Genomic DNA, 13,870 nt, shown 5'->3' on the forward strand with positions numbered 1-13,870 from the left:
AACCTAGAATGTACTTATCAATAGCTTGGTTCCAACATAATAATACACCTAGCAGGAAGTGTTTTCTCGCCCCCCCCCCCCCAAGTTGTTACTAGTTTTTTTTTTTTAAAGATTTTATTTATTTGAGAGAGAGAATGAGAGAGAGAGAGAGAGCATGAGAGGGGGGAGGGTCAGAGTGAGAAGCAGACTCCCTGCCGAGCAGGGAGCCCGATGCGGGACTCGATCCCGGGACTCCAGGACCATGACCTGAGCCGAAGGCAGTCGCCCAACCAACTGAGCCACCCAGGCGCCCCTGTTACTAGTTTTTACAGTACGTGAAAGGGAATTGGGGGGAAAAAACCCAGCCATATCCCCACCACTGTAATTCCACAGCTGTTTCTAGTTTTCTTTTTCCTTGTGGTCCTTGTTCATACAGATTTGCATTTTTAGATGGTTGAAATCATATTGTATATACAATTTTGTATTCTGCTTTTCCCCATAAGCATTAATACATAAACTTTCCCCTAATAGATGTTTTGTGATGATCGAGCTTCTCTTTCATGAACTTTATTATAATTTATTCACCCATTGCTCTCTTTGATCATTTGGAATAATTTCTAGTTCTTTGCCCTTCCCAATAACGAAACAGTGAATATCTTAGCATCTATAGATATTTAAAAATCTTAATTAAATTATTTAATAGTCTCTGTATAGTAGCTATTCATTTTATCACATTTTCTCTAATACCCATTTACTGCATTGGTGAAATGTATTGGTCTTTCAACACAGGACCCTACAAAGTAATGTAAAGTGAGATCTCTGATCACCTTTTCCTTTGTGGCCATCTGTTTCTGGCCATTATACTTTAACATTCTTTAAAGAGCTATTCCCCACCCCCCACCCGCGCCCCAAGGACAATGCCATTCTCACATGGCAAGAGCAGTTTCCTTTCTGCGTTCACTTTGTGGTGGATCCTTTTCCCCATGATTCTGGATTTGTTTCCCGTTTTGAGGGGGAAGAAAATACCTACCAGATTCTTAATGACTTGGAGCAAAATTGTACTTCTTAATTTCATCTTTCAAATCAGATTGGACTCTTTAAGACCTCTCTATCATCAGAGTACGGCCTGACTTGGTAATGAGTTTAACAGCTTACAGGAAGAGGCAGGCTTTTAAAATTAAACATCTGGGTTTCTTAGCTGAAGTCCATTTTACATAAATATGTAATTCTATATCCTCTTCGCTTTGGAGGGTGTAGCCCGTGAGGCTGAGTAAGTCGATTCATCCTTTTGGAATTGCAGCGGAGAGCAGTTCCAGTCCCCTGATGCTTCCTCTCTTTGGTGTCTCAGTAAATATGTCAGCCTGCAGCAGATTGGAACCTGTGTCTGCTCCATTATTAGAAATTTGGCTTGACATTTTCCTTTTACAATTTAATTGAATACCTCTTGTCTGTGGTTTGTTTATTGTATCATTTTTATGAGTATAAACAATTCCACAGCCAGAGAGACAGAGCTTACAACCAGTATTACATTGTATGTTAACTAACTGGAATTCCAATAAAAACTTAAAAAAAAAAAAAAAAGAGAGACAGAGCTTACCAGGTAAGTGTGAGAACAGTGGAAGCACACTTGTTTCTGGCTGTGAGAACTGGAACAAGTGGCTTCCTTTCTCTGTGCCTCAGTTACTCCATCTGTGAAATGGGGATAATTATAGAACCCAGTTCACTTCAGGATTATGAGACTTCTGTGAGATGACTCTTTTACATAAAGAGGTTGGCATAGGGCCTGGTCGTTTACTGAATGCTTACTATTTGCCAAGCACTTTGCAGGGTGATTTTTAGGTAACTGATTTAATTCTTTGACCTCTAAGCCTTGAATTGTCTGTATGGGTAGGGCTGGGTATGTGGAACTCAACGCAGCTTTTACTCAACTAAGTTGTAACTAAGCATTTTCTAAATATTGACTATTATTAACAGACTTTAATGTTTTTTTTATTTATCAAAGGATCCAGCTCCCAAGGTTGAAACAGAAATAGAAATTTTGAAAAAACTAAATCATGTAAGTATTGCTATAAAATATGACCGTACTTAAATCCATTTCTCTCAAAATATGGGGGGAGTACAAAGTATTTCAGTTTAATAAAGCTAGTATTAACTTGGGTTCCTTAATTGTGTGTGTGTGTTTTGTGTATGTTTATGTGTGGGTACACATGTGTGGGTGTATGTATTTAGCTGAAAGAGCTTTACCCTGAAATTCTGAGAGGACAATACTGTATAAAGATTTCATGATTAAATAACTGTGATATTTCCACTGAGTGAGTTTTTGACCAAAACACGTAAATTTCCTAAGTATTTTATCTTATAGGGATTTGATCAACTGGTTATGTTTGGGAAGACAATGCTAATTTGGTAAATTTGGTTTAGTTATACCTGAAGTTTCAGTACCTCTGAATACCTTTTGATGGTGCTGATTTCCATTTATCTCAGTGGGTATAAATAGTTCCTATCTTTTGTCCAATGATGACTTTTTCTCACTGGAAAGTGAGTCTGTCTTTTAAGAGGTGAGAAGAGAAATTAGAGTTGTGGACTGATCCCATCTTCCTTTTTATTGTTTTTTCTGTTTCTTCATTAAGTCATGAACCCCCTTGAAGTCATGAGCTAGGTTGGCACTGGAATTGAAACTTGCAGTTAGACCTCCAGTCTGTCCAGCTAAGGATGATCTTATTCTGGTTCTTTTTTTTTTTTTTTTTTTTTGAGGGGGGGTAGGGGCAGAGGGGAGAGGGTAAGTGAGAATCTTAAGCAGGCTCCATGCCCAGTGAGGAGCCTGATGCTGGCATTTGATCCCATGACCCTGAGATCATGACCTGAGCCAAAATCAAGAGTGGGATGCTTAACCAGCTGAGCCATCCAGGCGCCTGGATCTTATTCTGGTTCTTAACCTCCAAGCAACAAAAAGATTTTCTTCTGCTTTCTCTCACCTCCTCAAATGCTCCAAACAACTAATAGAAATTAAGAGCAGGATCACCGCCATTGACACAATAGTTAGAACCCAGTGGTTGGGTCTTGAACGCAGGAGAATCTGAGTAACCAGCATCCTGGCTTGGCATTCTTCTAATTCCCTTGCAACTTCCTCTTCTTCCCTGAATTAGCCTTTTTTTCCCCCAAGGGATCTGGACTCTCTTGTTAAAGAGAGGAGCCCTCTAATTTTCTGGGGTGGGGTTGCTTGCTTCAAACATACTTGTAAGATAAACACTCCAAATCCTCAGGGAATTTTTCCTGATGTCAGAGGATCCCCAAACATAACATTTACACAAATCCAATGTCCACTGCAGTCGAGAGGAATTTAGAACCCTCAAAAAAGATCTCTGGCGATTTAGAAAGAAATTGCAAGATTTCTGGGCAATTTACAAGGGCATGTGGAAAGCTCTTGGAAATTAAATATGGGCTTATGAGTGCATTTGGGGGATAATGAGTAGAGCCTGATAGCCCAGCAGAGCCTGGCGCTTGGAGCCAGGCATTGATCCAATCAGTCGTCAGACACTGTGCCAGCCTGTCTTCTAAGGCCCAGGCGGTGGTGAGCACAGATGGATTTGGCCGTCCCTCCCCTCCTATGGTTTCAGCCTAGTGGGGAGACATACCTGGGTTCCCAATCCCATCTCTCTTACCTCCTGGCTCTGAGAAGGTCATTTCACTTTTCAGAGCCTTTGTTTGCTCATCTGTGCAGTGGAAGCAATAAGGATACATACCTTAAAGGTCAGTATAGGAATTCGATGAGATGTGCTCACCAAGCTCTGTGTGTGGAGAACACGCTTGGGGAATGACAGTCATCTGTCATTCCCTAAACTGTTCCCTGTATGGTCTAAGTGGAGGGTGTAGGGTAGTAGCTTCTGGTTCACGAGAGACACCTTCAGCTACGATGCTGCAGCCAATGAATGACCCTAGAGGTGGTGGCGCCTACAGGCTTTTGACTGCTGGGCACCTCCTCGTGCTGCACCAGCTCCCAAACCCATCTGTTCCCAGGTGGGCCCGGCCCTGCTGGGTGACGCCAGGCAGAACCAAACGGCTCTCATTTGTTCCTCTGATCTCCTGTTCCTTTTCCGTGCGTGTCTTTTCTTCTGCTTCTCCTTTGATCACATGCGTAGAATCTAGAGAGTCAAATCTTGCTCAAAGGTTTATACACGGACTGTAACTCTGCAGCCCCCTAAGCCTCCCCCACAAACATTTTAGAACTCTTTCATCTGTTTTTTTTAAACCAGTGTATCTCCATGTTTCTACATAATATGCATAAACTGTTGTCTCCTGGTTTATCACTTTTAGATAGCCTGTTGCCTTCCTGTTACAGTGTATGAGAATTTTAGTTCTCTTTTCCTCTTAATATTTAACACTACTATACATATCCAGTGTCTTCATTATTGTGACAATAACAAATGGTCACACAGAGCAAGTACATACTATGATCATAGGTAAGGAGTGGTGGAGCTGGTTTGCTCTCAGCCTTACTCCCATGATTATGTATGCCATGACCAAAATGGGGCTGGCAGGGGTGCCTGGGTGGCTCAGTCGGTTAAGTGTCTGCCTTTGGCTCAGGTCATGATCCCAGGGTTCTGGGATTGAGCCCTACATCGGGCTCCCTGCTCAGCGAGGAGACTGCTCTCCCTTTCCCTCTGCCTGCCGCTTCCCCTGCTCGTGCTCTCTCTGTCAAATAAATAAATAAAATCTTTAAAAACAAAACAAAACAAAATGGGGCTGGCAGAGTCTACCCTCAGTGGGTGGTGTTTCTATTATTGCTGTTGATTGTATTAATCTGGGCAGCATATGAATGTCTCCTGTTTGCTGGCTTCTCTGCTGAGTGTTGGTTCTAGAAAGATAACTGAGACTTGACCCATGAAGTGCCTGATGGAAGGAGACCCATGGTGGGTGTTAGTTTCCTTTTTCTGCCCTCCTGGAGCTCACAATCTGGTGGGGAGACAGGCATTGAAGATGCGGCATGAGGCAGCACGGATGAGAACCAATGCAGGGGGCTGTGGGTATATTCCGAGCATTGCGTTTGAACTGGGGGCCTGATGCCGGAGGCCAGGTGTGCCCAGAGGCTGGATCACCAGGCAGGAGGGTGGCGAGCCAAGTGTGACATTGGGAAAGAACACAGGGAATCTAGGGCAGGCGGGGTATCTTGTGGTCTAGAGAGGAGGATGTACGCTAGTGTTAGGCTCTTCGGGTTCCTTAGGTGTCCTTCAGTACCTGTGTTCTGGGACAGTAAGGAGGAATGCTGGGAAGAGACTGGCCTTCCTTCCATGGTGCCATCCTTGTGTGTGAATCATGAACCCTCCCTCACCAACTTGGTGGGATGGAGGGTTTCTTGCATGTTTTCACTAAGGAGCCAGCTCAGTGCTGTTCTGCCTTTTCTGCAGTATGAACTTCAAAGTGTCCTGAGGCAGGGGACCAAATGCCCAAGTTCTGCTCCTGTGGTTTTCCTCTTGGGGGAGCCTCTCACTACTTTTCCTCTTTTCCCTCTTAGCCTTGTATCATCAAGATTAAAGACTTTTTTGATGCCGAAGATTATTATATTGTTTTGGAATTGTAAGTAGTAAACTTTTCTATTTGTTTCTATTTAATTGCTTATAAACCACCAAAGAATCTAAGGCTGGCGTGCATTTTTCTCATCCTGGGGACCCTCACCATATGTATGTGGTGGTGGGGCTCGCAAAGTGTGCATGTGGGGTTAGTGTTGATTTTAAAATTCCTCCAGTGTTTCCAAAGGCACATGGATTAGAGGTTCCAGGCCCTGGGTCTGAGGCCTGAGTTTGAATCCCACTCTGCAGGTGACTCCCTGTGAGTTAGTTTACTTCATGTCTCTGAGTCTTATTTTCCTTGTGTTGTGGGGGTGGTAATGATACCCCCATGCACAGAGTCATGAAGATTAAATACTATGAGGGATGGAAAGTGCCCAGCGGAGCCCCTGGCACACGTAGTTGCTCAAACACAGGTGGATATTAATTATTCTGAAACACGTGCCTGGGTGGATCTCTCTGCTCAGGATCGCAGTACTGGGTGGCGCCTGATTATCTTTTTGTTGCTGGTTTACTTGCTGGTCTATTTCAGTAACCACAAAGTTCTGTCTTCTGTGGTGTGGCCCAAACAATTTCCTGCCTCATCCCTGGCAGAGGCCTGTCTTGAGGCTCATTCCTACATAAATATGTAGTGTTTCTGGGAGTGGCTGTTGTCAGGCGGGGCTTTGCTCCTGAGTGGCCCACAGTGCCTAAGCAGGTTGGCCACCAAGATTTTATAGTAAACAGCCTCAGTCATAGTACTAGGAAAGATTGGACGACCCTTGGGATGCTTAAGGGTGTATCTGTTGCTGTCTGGACCTTAAAACAGTTCAATAATAATACGATAACAGTCACTGAGACTAATGAAGTGCTTACTATGGGCCAATTCCTGCTCTCAGCACTTCACATGGATTGACTCCTTCACCCTTCATGACAGTCATCCAGGTGACTTACAAGTTACTGATGGGTTACTGTGTTTAGCCCCACTTTACAGAAAAGGAAACTGAAGTTCAGAGGGATTGAATAACCCTGCCAAGCAACCACACTGTGCCAACTGCCTTACCTACATTAATTATCTCTTAATTTTTACAACAGCCATCAAGATGAGGGGGGGGGAATTATCCCAATTTTTTAAGAGGCAGAAACAAGCTCAAAGAGGTGATATAACTTGCCCAAAGTCCCATAGCTGGGATGTGAGGGAACTGAGGTTCAGACCCTGCTTGCCTGGTTGCGAGCTTCTGCTTGCTGCTCTCGCCCAGCCACAGAATCCCCTGGGGTGTGTGATAAAAATGCAAACTCGTGGGCTCCACCTCCGGTCCACTGAGTCAGATTCTTAAAAGCTCCCAAGTGTGTCCGGTGCCCACTGCCCACTCCTTCCGTCTTTCCCCTGTTCCTTCGTTTCCAGCGAGGACCTCTTAACTGTGGAGAGGAGACTTGCTATTCACTGCCCTTAGAAACGGGAGTCCTCTAGAGTGAATAAAAAAGGCAGCTCTTGGGCGCCTGGGTGGCTCAGTTGGTTGAGCGACTGCCTTCGGCTCAGGTCATGATCCTGGAGTCCCTGGATCGAGTCCTGCATCGGGCTCCCTGCTCGGCAGGGAGTCTGCTTCTCCCTCTGACCCTCCCCCCTCTCATGTGCTCTCTCTCATTCTCTCTCTCTCTCAAATAAATAAATAAAATCTTTAAAAAAAAAAAAAAAAAAGGCAGCTCTTTGCTTGTCTGAAACAGTGTGTCTTGTTGGTGTTACTGTCTTCCGTCCAAGCCCCCTGCTTTGCCTGTGTCTTTCAGGATGGAAGGAGGAGAGCTCTTTGACAGGGTGGTGGGGAATAAGCGCCTGAAAGAAGCTACGTGCAAACTCTATTTCTACCAGATGCTCCTGGCCGTACAGGTAAGGGTTCCCTTGGTTCCTCTGACGCCCTGCTTGTAGGTGAACTACTCCCGAAGTCAGGCAGAAAGCGAGGGCTGGTGCGTAAAACCCGGAGGCCACAGAGTCTGTCTGTGCTTGTGTTCTGTTCTTGGCAAAAACATTCCCCCCGACCCCTTTGACTCAGCCGGGAAAGCTCTTGCTGGGAAGCTTAAGCGACAGAAGAGGGGGAGTTACAGAAATAAACAGGGCCCCACTTGTCTTCTCTTTAACTTGGAGGTCTGTCTGAGGGTACTGATCTCTACTTGGGCTTGAACCTTGTAGAAACCCCCCCTTACTGGCTGGGGGTTGCAGGGGGGTTGCGGCAGGTGGGAGAGTAAGGCTGGCAAGGCGGGCTGGTTGTGACAGACGGATCGCTCCCCCCGCCGCACAGTGACAGGTGGCCCCATAGGTGCAGCATCCTGTGAACGGCGGCGGCGGGTGGGCAGGCACGTGCGCCGCCTTCTCTCTTCCGAGGAGCAGCTGGTCGGGTCGCACACTGCCTGCTTCCGAACATCACCTTTTCAAACCAAATTCAGCTGTAGCAAGTCCCCGCCAAGATTTCTTCCCTTGAAGACCTACTCCACGCAGGAAACTGAGTGATTTGGAAGCAGCTCCCCTGTTGAGTGGGGGTTGAGGGAGATTTTCCTGGGGCTGATTCACCTGGGTTTGCCCTCCCTGGGGGCTTTGACAGGTCTTTCTCCTGTTGACAGTATTTTGGAGGAATTTTTTGCTCCCGGCCCAGAGGGGCATCCAGATGAGTTGAAGTCCATTAGCCCCTAACCAGTGCTTTACTCTCTTAATGATTTATTCTCTCCCGATGAGTTGAGTGCAGATCAGTGGATGTGGGAATTTTTTTCCCAAAGAAATGACTTGGTGTATAAAAATGATGAACACACAGACAAACATCAACATTGCATTTCAGACATAGAGATTGTGAAGATGAACTCAGTTTTTGTGTTGAGGAATACGTGAACTCTGGGTATTTAAACATAATTTACAATTAGGTACTTTACAGAGGCCTTTAAAAAATATTCTCAGGGAAAGAATAACCAAATACATTATTTTGATGGAACTTTTATGGTTTACTTTAATAAGGTCTCAAAATACTTTTATCACCCATTTACATTTTTTTTTTTTTTTAAATTTTGTGAGAGAGAGGGAAAGAGGGGGAGAGAGAGAGCATGAGCATGAGTGGAGGGGGGGCGGTCAGAGGGAGAAGCAGACTCCCCTCTGAGCAAGGAGCCTGATGCAGGACTTGATCCCAGGACCCTGGGATCATGACCTGAGCAGAAGACAGACACTTAAGTGACTGAGCCACCCAGGCTCAGTTTTTGCTATTGACATTTTTACTATTTTTACTATTTACATTTTTACTATTGAAATTGACACCTTATATTTCTGGCAATGTGAAGGGGTGTTTATTATTTTGAAGAGTGAAATAAATGGTCTATTGTCATAAGTGGCATTTTAATCTTTTTCTTTCAAGATTTTTTTAAATCTTCAATCACACCAACGTGGGGCTCGAACTCACAACCCTGAGATCAAGAGTCGAATGCTTTACTGACTGAGCCAGCCAGGCGCCCCTAAAGATTTTCCTGAAAACAAATTTGTGGGGCACCTGGGTAGTTCAGTTGGTTAAGCGCCTGCCTTCAGCTCAGGTCATGGTCCCAGGGTTCTGGGATTGAGCCCTGTGTGGGAGTCTGCATGGGAGCAGGGAGTCTGCTCCTTCTCCCTCCTCCCCGCCCCCTGCTTGTGCTCTCTCTCAGTTGCTCACTCTCTCAAATGAATAAATAAAATCTTAAAAGAAAAGAAAAGAAAAATTTGTAAACATTAAGCCCTTTACCCAGTGGTTTTCTATGATTTGGGGGAATGTGGTTGTGAGTAACCTGGCTTATGGTTTCACCCAGCTATAAGGGGTGTGTGTGTGTGTGTGTGTTTACTCACTTACCTACTCCATAAATCCAAGGGTCATGCCTCCCTTTCTGTGTAGTACCTTCACGAAAATGGTATTATACATCGGGACTTAAAGCCAGAGAATGTTCTACTCTCATCTCAAAAAGAGGACTGTCTTATAAAGGTAAGAAATTTATGTTCTCTATGTGGCCACTCCAGTAGATTTCTGTTCATAAACTTATAAAATTCATCAAGTAAAAAGTGGGAGCATAAAAAGGTAGAGAATTTGACCTTTCCACTTTTAGCAGTTATTTTAGTGATCAGGCAGTATTGCTCTGATCCAGATTCTAATGAGCATTTATTGAGCTTCACTGTATACAAGCCACTTCTGTTCAGAGAGGAAGGAGGGGTCTAGATGGATGAGAGAATCCCATCCCCTTTCTTCCCATGCTTTCTAAGGCAATGTGCTTCCCAAGCCTGGCTTCACTATAGAATCTCCTATTGATTAAAAAAATAAATAAATAAATCATGACACCCAGACTGCATCTCAGAATTTGCTGAAGGTATGAGTATTTTTTCCAAGTTCCTCAAACATTCCAGTGTTGAGATTGGTTGAGAAACTAGGGTCTAAGAAAAACTCTGCATAACTAATTAGGACCGTAGAGTCTGGGTTTGATAAGGGTTATAAACCTTTTTGTAAGGTTACGGAGAACCACAGATAAGTTGGAGAGGAAACCTTGAGCTTCCTTGGCCTGGAAATTTTAATTTAAGCAAAATGAAATTTAACTTGCAGTGTTAAAGTTAGAGATTCCAGATTAACAGCAGGCATGAACCATATAGGATAGGAACTGATCTAGCCTGCATGCCTTTTAGGACTCGCAAGACTATGTTAATCTTTTTTTTTTTTTTAAGATTTTATTTATTTATTTGACAGAGAGAGACACAGTGAGAGAGGGAACACAAGCAGGGGAGTGGGAGAGGGAGAAGCAGACTTCTGGCGGAGCAGGGAGCCCGATGCGGGGCTCGATCCCAGGACCCTGGCTGGGATCATGACCTGAGCTGAAGGCAGACGCTTAACGACTGAGCCACCCAGGCGCCCCAACTATGTTAATCTTTTTATTTTATGATACCATTAAAAATGATTCCCTTTTGTCCTTAATTTTAGATTACTGATTTTGGGCAGTCTAAGATTTTGGGGGAGACCTCTCTCATGAGAACCTTATGTGGGACTCCCACCTACCTGGCTCCTGAGGTTCTTAATTCCTTTGGGACTACTGGATATAACCGAGCTGTGGATTGCTGGAGTTTAGGAGTGATTCTTTTTATCTGGTAAGAAAAGTTTCATTGCTTCAGAGTCTGGTTGGAGATAATTAGGCGAAGTCAGAAACGTGTCCAGGTAGAGAGCTTGTGTTTACACTGGGTGACCTTTTTTGATCATTGATTTAAAGAATAATCTGTATGTCTGAATGCCACTGAGATTATAATTTGATTTCTTTTCCTTTCTCTCTCTACCAACATTAAGCCTTAGTGGGTATCCACCTTTCTCTGAGCATAAGACTCAAGTGTCTTTGAAGGATCAGATCACCAGTGGAAAATTCAATTTCATTTCTGAAGTCTGGGCAGAGGTCTCAGAAAAGGGTATGGATATGAAAGGGTTAAGAATTTGTGGTTTGCTAAAATATGTGTATGCTGTGGTGGAAATTTATTTTCACATTCTGTTACATTCCTCCTGTTCTTATTTTCTGTTGTTTGTTTTGCACCTTTTGAGGGGCAAAGGAAGTTAACATAGGCTCCAGAACCAGGCTGACCAAGGCTCATATTTTGGGTCTGCTACTCCTAGCTTTGTGACCTTAGGCAAATTACTTAACCTGTCTGAGTTACCCTTTTCTTTATATGTAAAGGGGGTACAGTAGACCCCTACCTTAAAGGTTTTTTGTGAGGGTAATTGTAATCTAAGCAAGTGTCTGGTACCTAGTAAGTGTACAAAATAAGTAACTTTTCAGTACAAAGTCTCCTTTGGGTAAGCATGTAAGAGCTAAAGTAATTTCTTTGTGTTTTAGAATTTAAAAGTATAGCTTTGTACTTCTCAAAAGGAAAAGTAGAAAAGGAAAACTGTCAGGTTATATAACATAGATGATTCTGTTAAACCTTAGAATGTCAAACCTTAGAATGTCGAAGGAATAATATTGTTGCAATATAAAAGCCAGCCTCCACTTGTTGCTTGCTGTCAAGCTTTCTTTCTGCCAAGCCTGCAGTTCCAAGGAGCCTGTTGCTGGCTGAGAAACTCTCACTGTCAGTGCATGGGTCTCGAGAGCCTTGGCCGAGCATCCTGAGCTTCCTAGAACTAGGTAGAAGTTCAGATTTAATTAGTTTGAACTTGAGTCCAGCAATGAGGTGGGGAACAGGGAGCGTTGAAGAGGTGGTGATGTGTGAGCCAAGGGAGATGGGGGGCATTGTGGTCATTCCTGGTGTTCTCCGAGAGCTCTGAAGACAGAGAGTGAGAGGGACTGCGGGGGAGGGGGTCCCTGCCCCCCACACCTGCTGACTTGCAATGACTTTAGCCTCTCTCTCTTTCTGGATGTTGGCCTGTCATTCTGGCATACTTTAATTTTGCTGACTTAATGTATCTACCCTTTCCACTATGATTTGATATTTGATTATCATTGTTTTAGCTCTGGACCTTGTTAAGAAGTTGTTGATAGTGGATCCAAAGGTGCGTTTTACGACAGAGGAAGCCTTAAGACACCCGTGGCTTCAGGTGGGTATGGGACAGTGCTTGCTGGCACAAACTATATAGGCAGCTCTTAGCTGTGCCTGAGGGATAAAGGAAGAAGTTGGAAACGTGGTCGCTTTGTTGAGACTGTTTAATGCACCTGCTTTAGAATGAGCTTAGGTGTGTCAGGTATGTTTCTGTGTGTATATGGTTCATGAGTGTAGGTGTGTCTTTGGGTACAACCTTTTCAACTTAACTTGTGACTCCTGGGATCCCAGGACAGCTCACTTTATGGCCTGTCCTAGTCCCACTTGCGTTCCCCGAGTCTGCAGTTCGGCGGTGGTACTTTGAGAAGTGGTTCTAGTTCGGAACCTCCACCGCCACCCCCACCTGTGCTAGCCTCTTCCCTCAAACAGGTGGGATGGGCTGCATCCCAGCTGTCTTCAGCCTTAAGTCAGGGGAGCAGGGGAAGGAGGAGGAGGAGGGCAGCTTCTCTGGGGGGAGAATCTGGTTATTTCTTAAGCCTATGTGATTGGGCATATAGGGTCCCACTTATTCTTGGTGAGTAAACATGCCATTAGTGCACCTTTCAAGTCTGTATTACCTATGTGTCCCTGCCAGGGCATTGTGGCTGTTGTTGGATTATACCCTGACCTCATTCTAGCTGCCAGACTTGGAAGTCCTTTGTGGCTTTGCTGGACTGATCTTTGGTTTTAGAACTAGCTACAGCGTGGAGCAGGTTTTCTGATGGATGTCAGGCCTTCTGTTAAGTGCAGTTCCACTCAGCACAGCCATATCCCTTTTTGTTAATTTCCATTTGGTCTGTTTCCTGTGGGGATGGGGAATTTAACCAGCTAGCTTGAGCTAGAGGCTCAAGTACTCTGGGGATTACTAGCCCAGAAACTCATCCAGGCTGTCCAGTCTCAGTACTGTGCTCCTGGGACTCTGGGAAGACTGTCCCTATTCTTTCTCTCTTCCAGCCCTCCATACCTAACAGTTATGCTCAGGCCAGCTCAGGTTGAGAACAACAAATCCTTAAAAGAAAAAAAAAAAAGTAGATATATTTGTTTGGGTTATTGCCCTGGAAACAGCAGTCTCCCCCCCAGAAGAAATCTGTCAGATGATTTAGCACTTAATAGACCACACAGATTTGAAACAGCAGGACCCTGGAGAAAAGGAATTTGGAAACAAGGGTGCCTTTGCATGTGGGGATTTAATTTTGATGAAAAAGAAAAACATGCCTCTTGGCTCTTTTTATGTGCCCTAATAGGGAAACTCTTGGGGCCAGATGTGGACGTAGAGGAGCTGTGCTAGTCTTGGGGAAAAAAAAAAATGGAGCTTGCCAGTTAGGCCAGGGAACAGGGTTTGTAGCCGCCTGCAATTTACGAACGTGTGTAACCTATTTTTCTTGTTCTGTTTGTCTCAGAAGAAAACTGTCACTAACAACTGAGGAAAAGGTGAGGTTCAGTCCTGCCACAGGGGTCTCACTGGACCACATTTTGTTTTTGCTGCAAAAGGTGGAATGAGCACAGTGAGGACGAGAATGCGGACACTGCCTGTGTTAATCATCTGCTAGTGATAGCTTAGGTTTTATTTTGGGGAATTTCAGTGTTTTTGAAGAAGCCAAATGGCTTTGTGGGTCTGGCCCTGGACTGAGTGTTTGGAATGTGAGTTCCAGTCTCTTTTGCTCTTAACAGTGTTCAGTTTGGGGAACATCCTTTTTTTTGGGGGGGGGAACATCCTTTATATCATCCTCTGACACCCCTATAACATCCACTCTTTGGCCTCATATTCACTTTCTGAAATCGAGAACTCCTTCCTGCTTGCCTTTGAGGCATT

General features: G+C 44.4%; 1 protein-coding gene across 8 annotated transcripts in view; it reads left to right on the top strand.

Moving 5' to 3' along the window:
- Positions 1–13,870, top strand: part of CHEK2 (checkpoint kinase 2) — an 84,124-nt gene that overhangs the window by 66,159 nt on the left and 4,095 nt on the right. For 6 of the 8 annotated variants that reach the window (XM_036123066.2, XM_078060818.1, XM_036123060.2 and 3 more), the window contains 7 exons: positions 1,982–2,035; positions 5,492–5,553; positions 7,308–7,407; positions 9,416–9,502; positions 10,484–10,647; positions 10,841–10,956; positions 11,991–12,076. In XM_036123066.2, coding sequence (XP_035978959.1) covers positions 1,982–2,035; positions 5,492–5,553; positions 7,308–7,407; positions 9,416–9,502; positions 10,484–10,647; positions 10,841–10,956; positions 11,991–12,076 — 669 coding nt within the window. Of the gene's footprint in view, positions 1–1,981; positions 2,036–5,491; positions 5,554–7,307; positions 7,408–9,415; positions 9,503–10,483; positions 10,648–10,840; positions 10,957–11,990; positions 12,077–13,457; positions 13,489–13,870 lie in introns of all 8 variants that reach the window. The other 2 variants (XR_013443472.1, XM_078060817.1) reach the window with 2 other exon arrangements.

This window comes from Halichoerus grypus, chromosome 13, assembly GCF_964656455.1.
Source record: "Halichoerus grypus chromosome 13, mHalGry1.hap1.1, whole genome shotgun sequence".
Taxonomy (NCBI): domain Eukaryota; kingdom Metazoa; phylum Chordata; class Mammalia; order Carnivora; family Phocidae; genus Halichoerus; species Halichoerus grypus.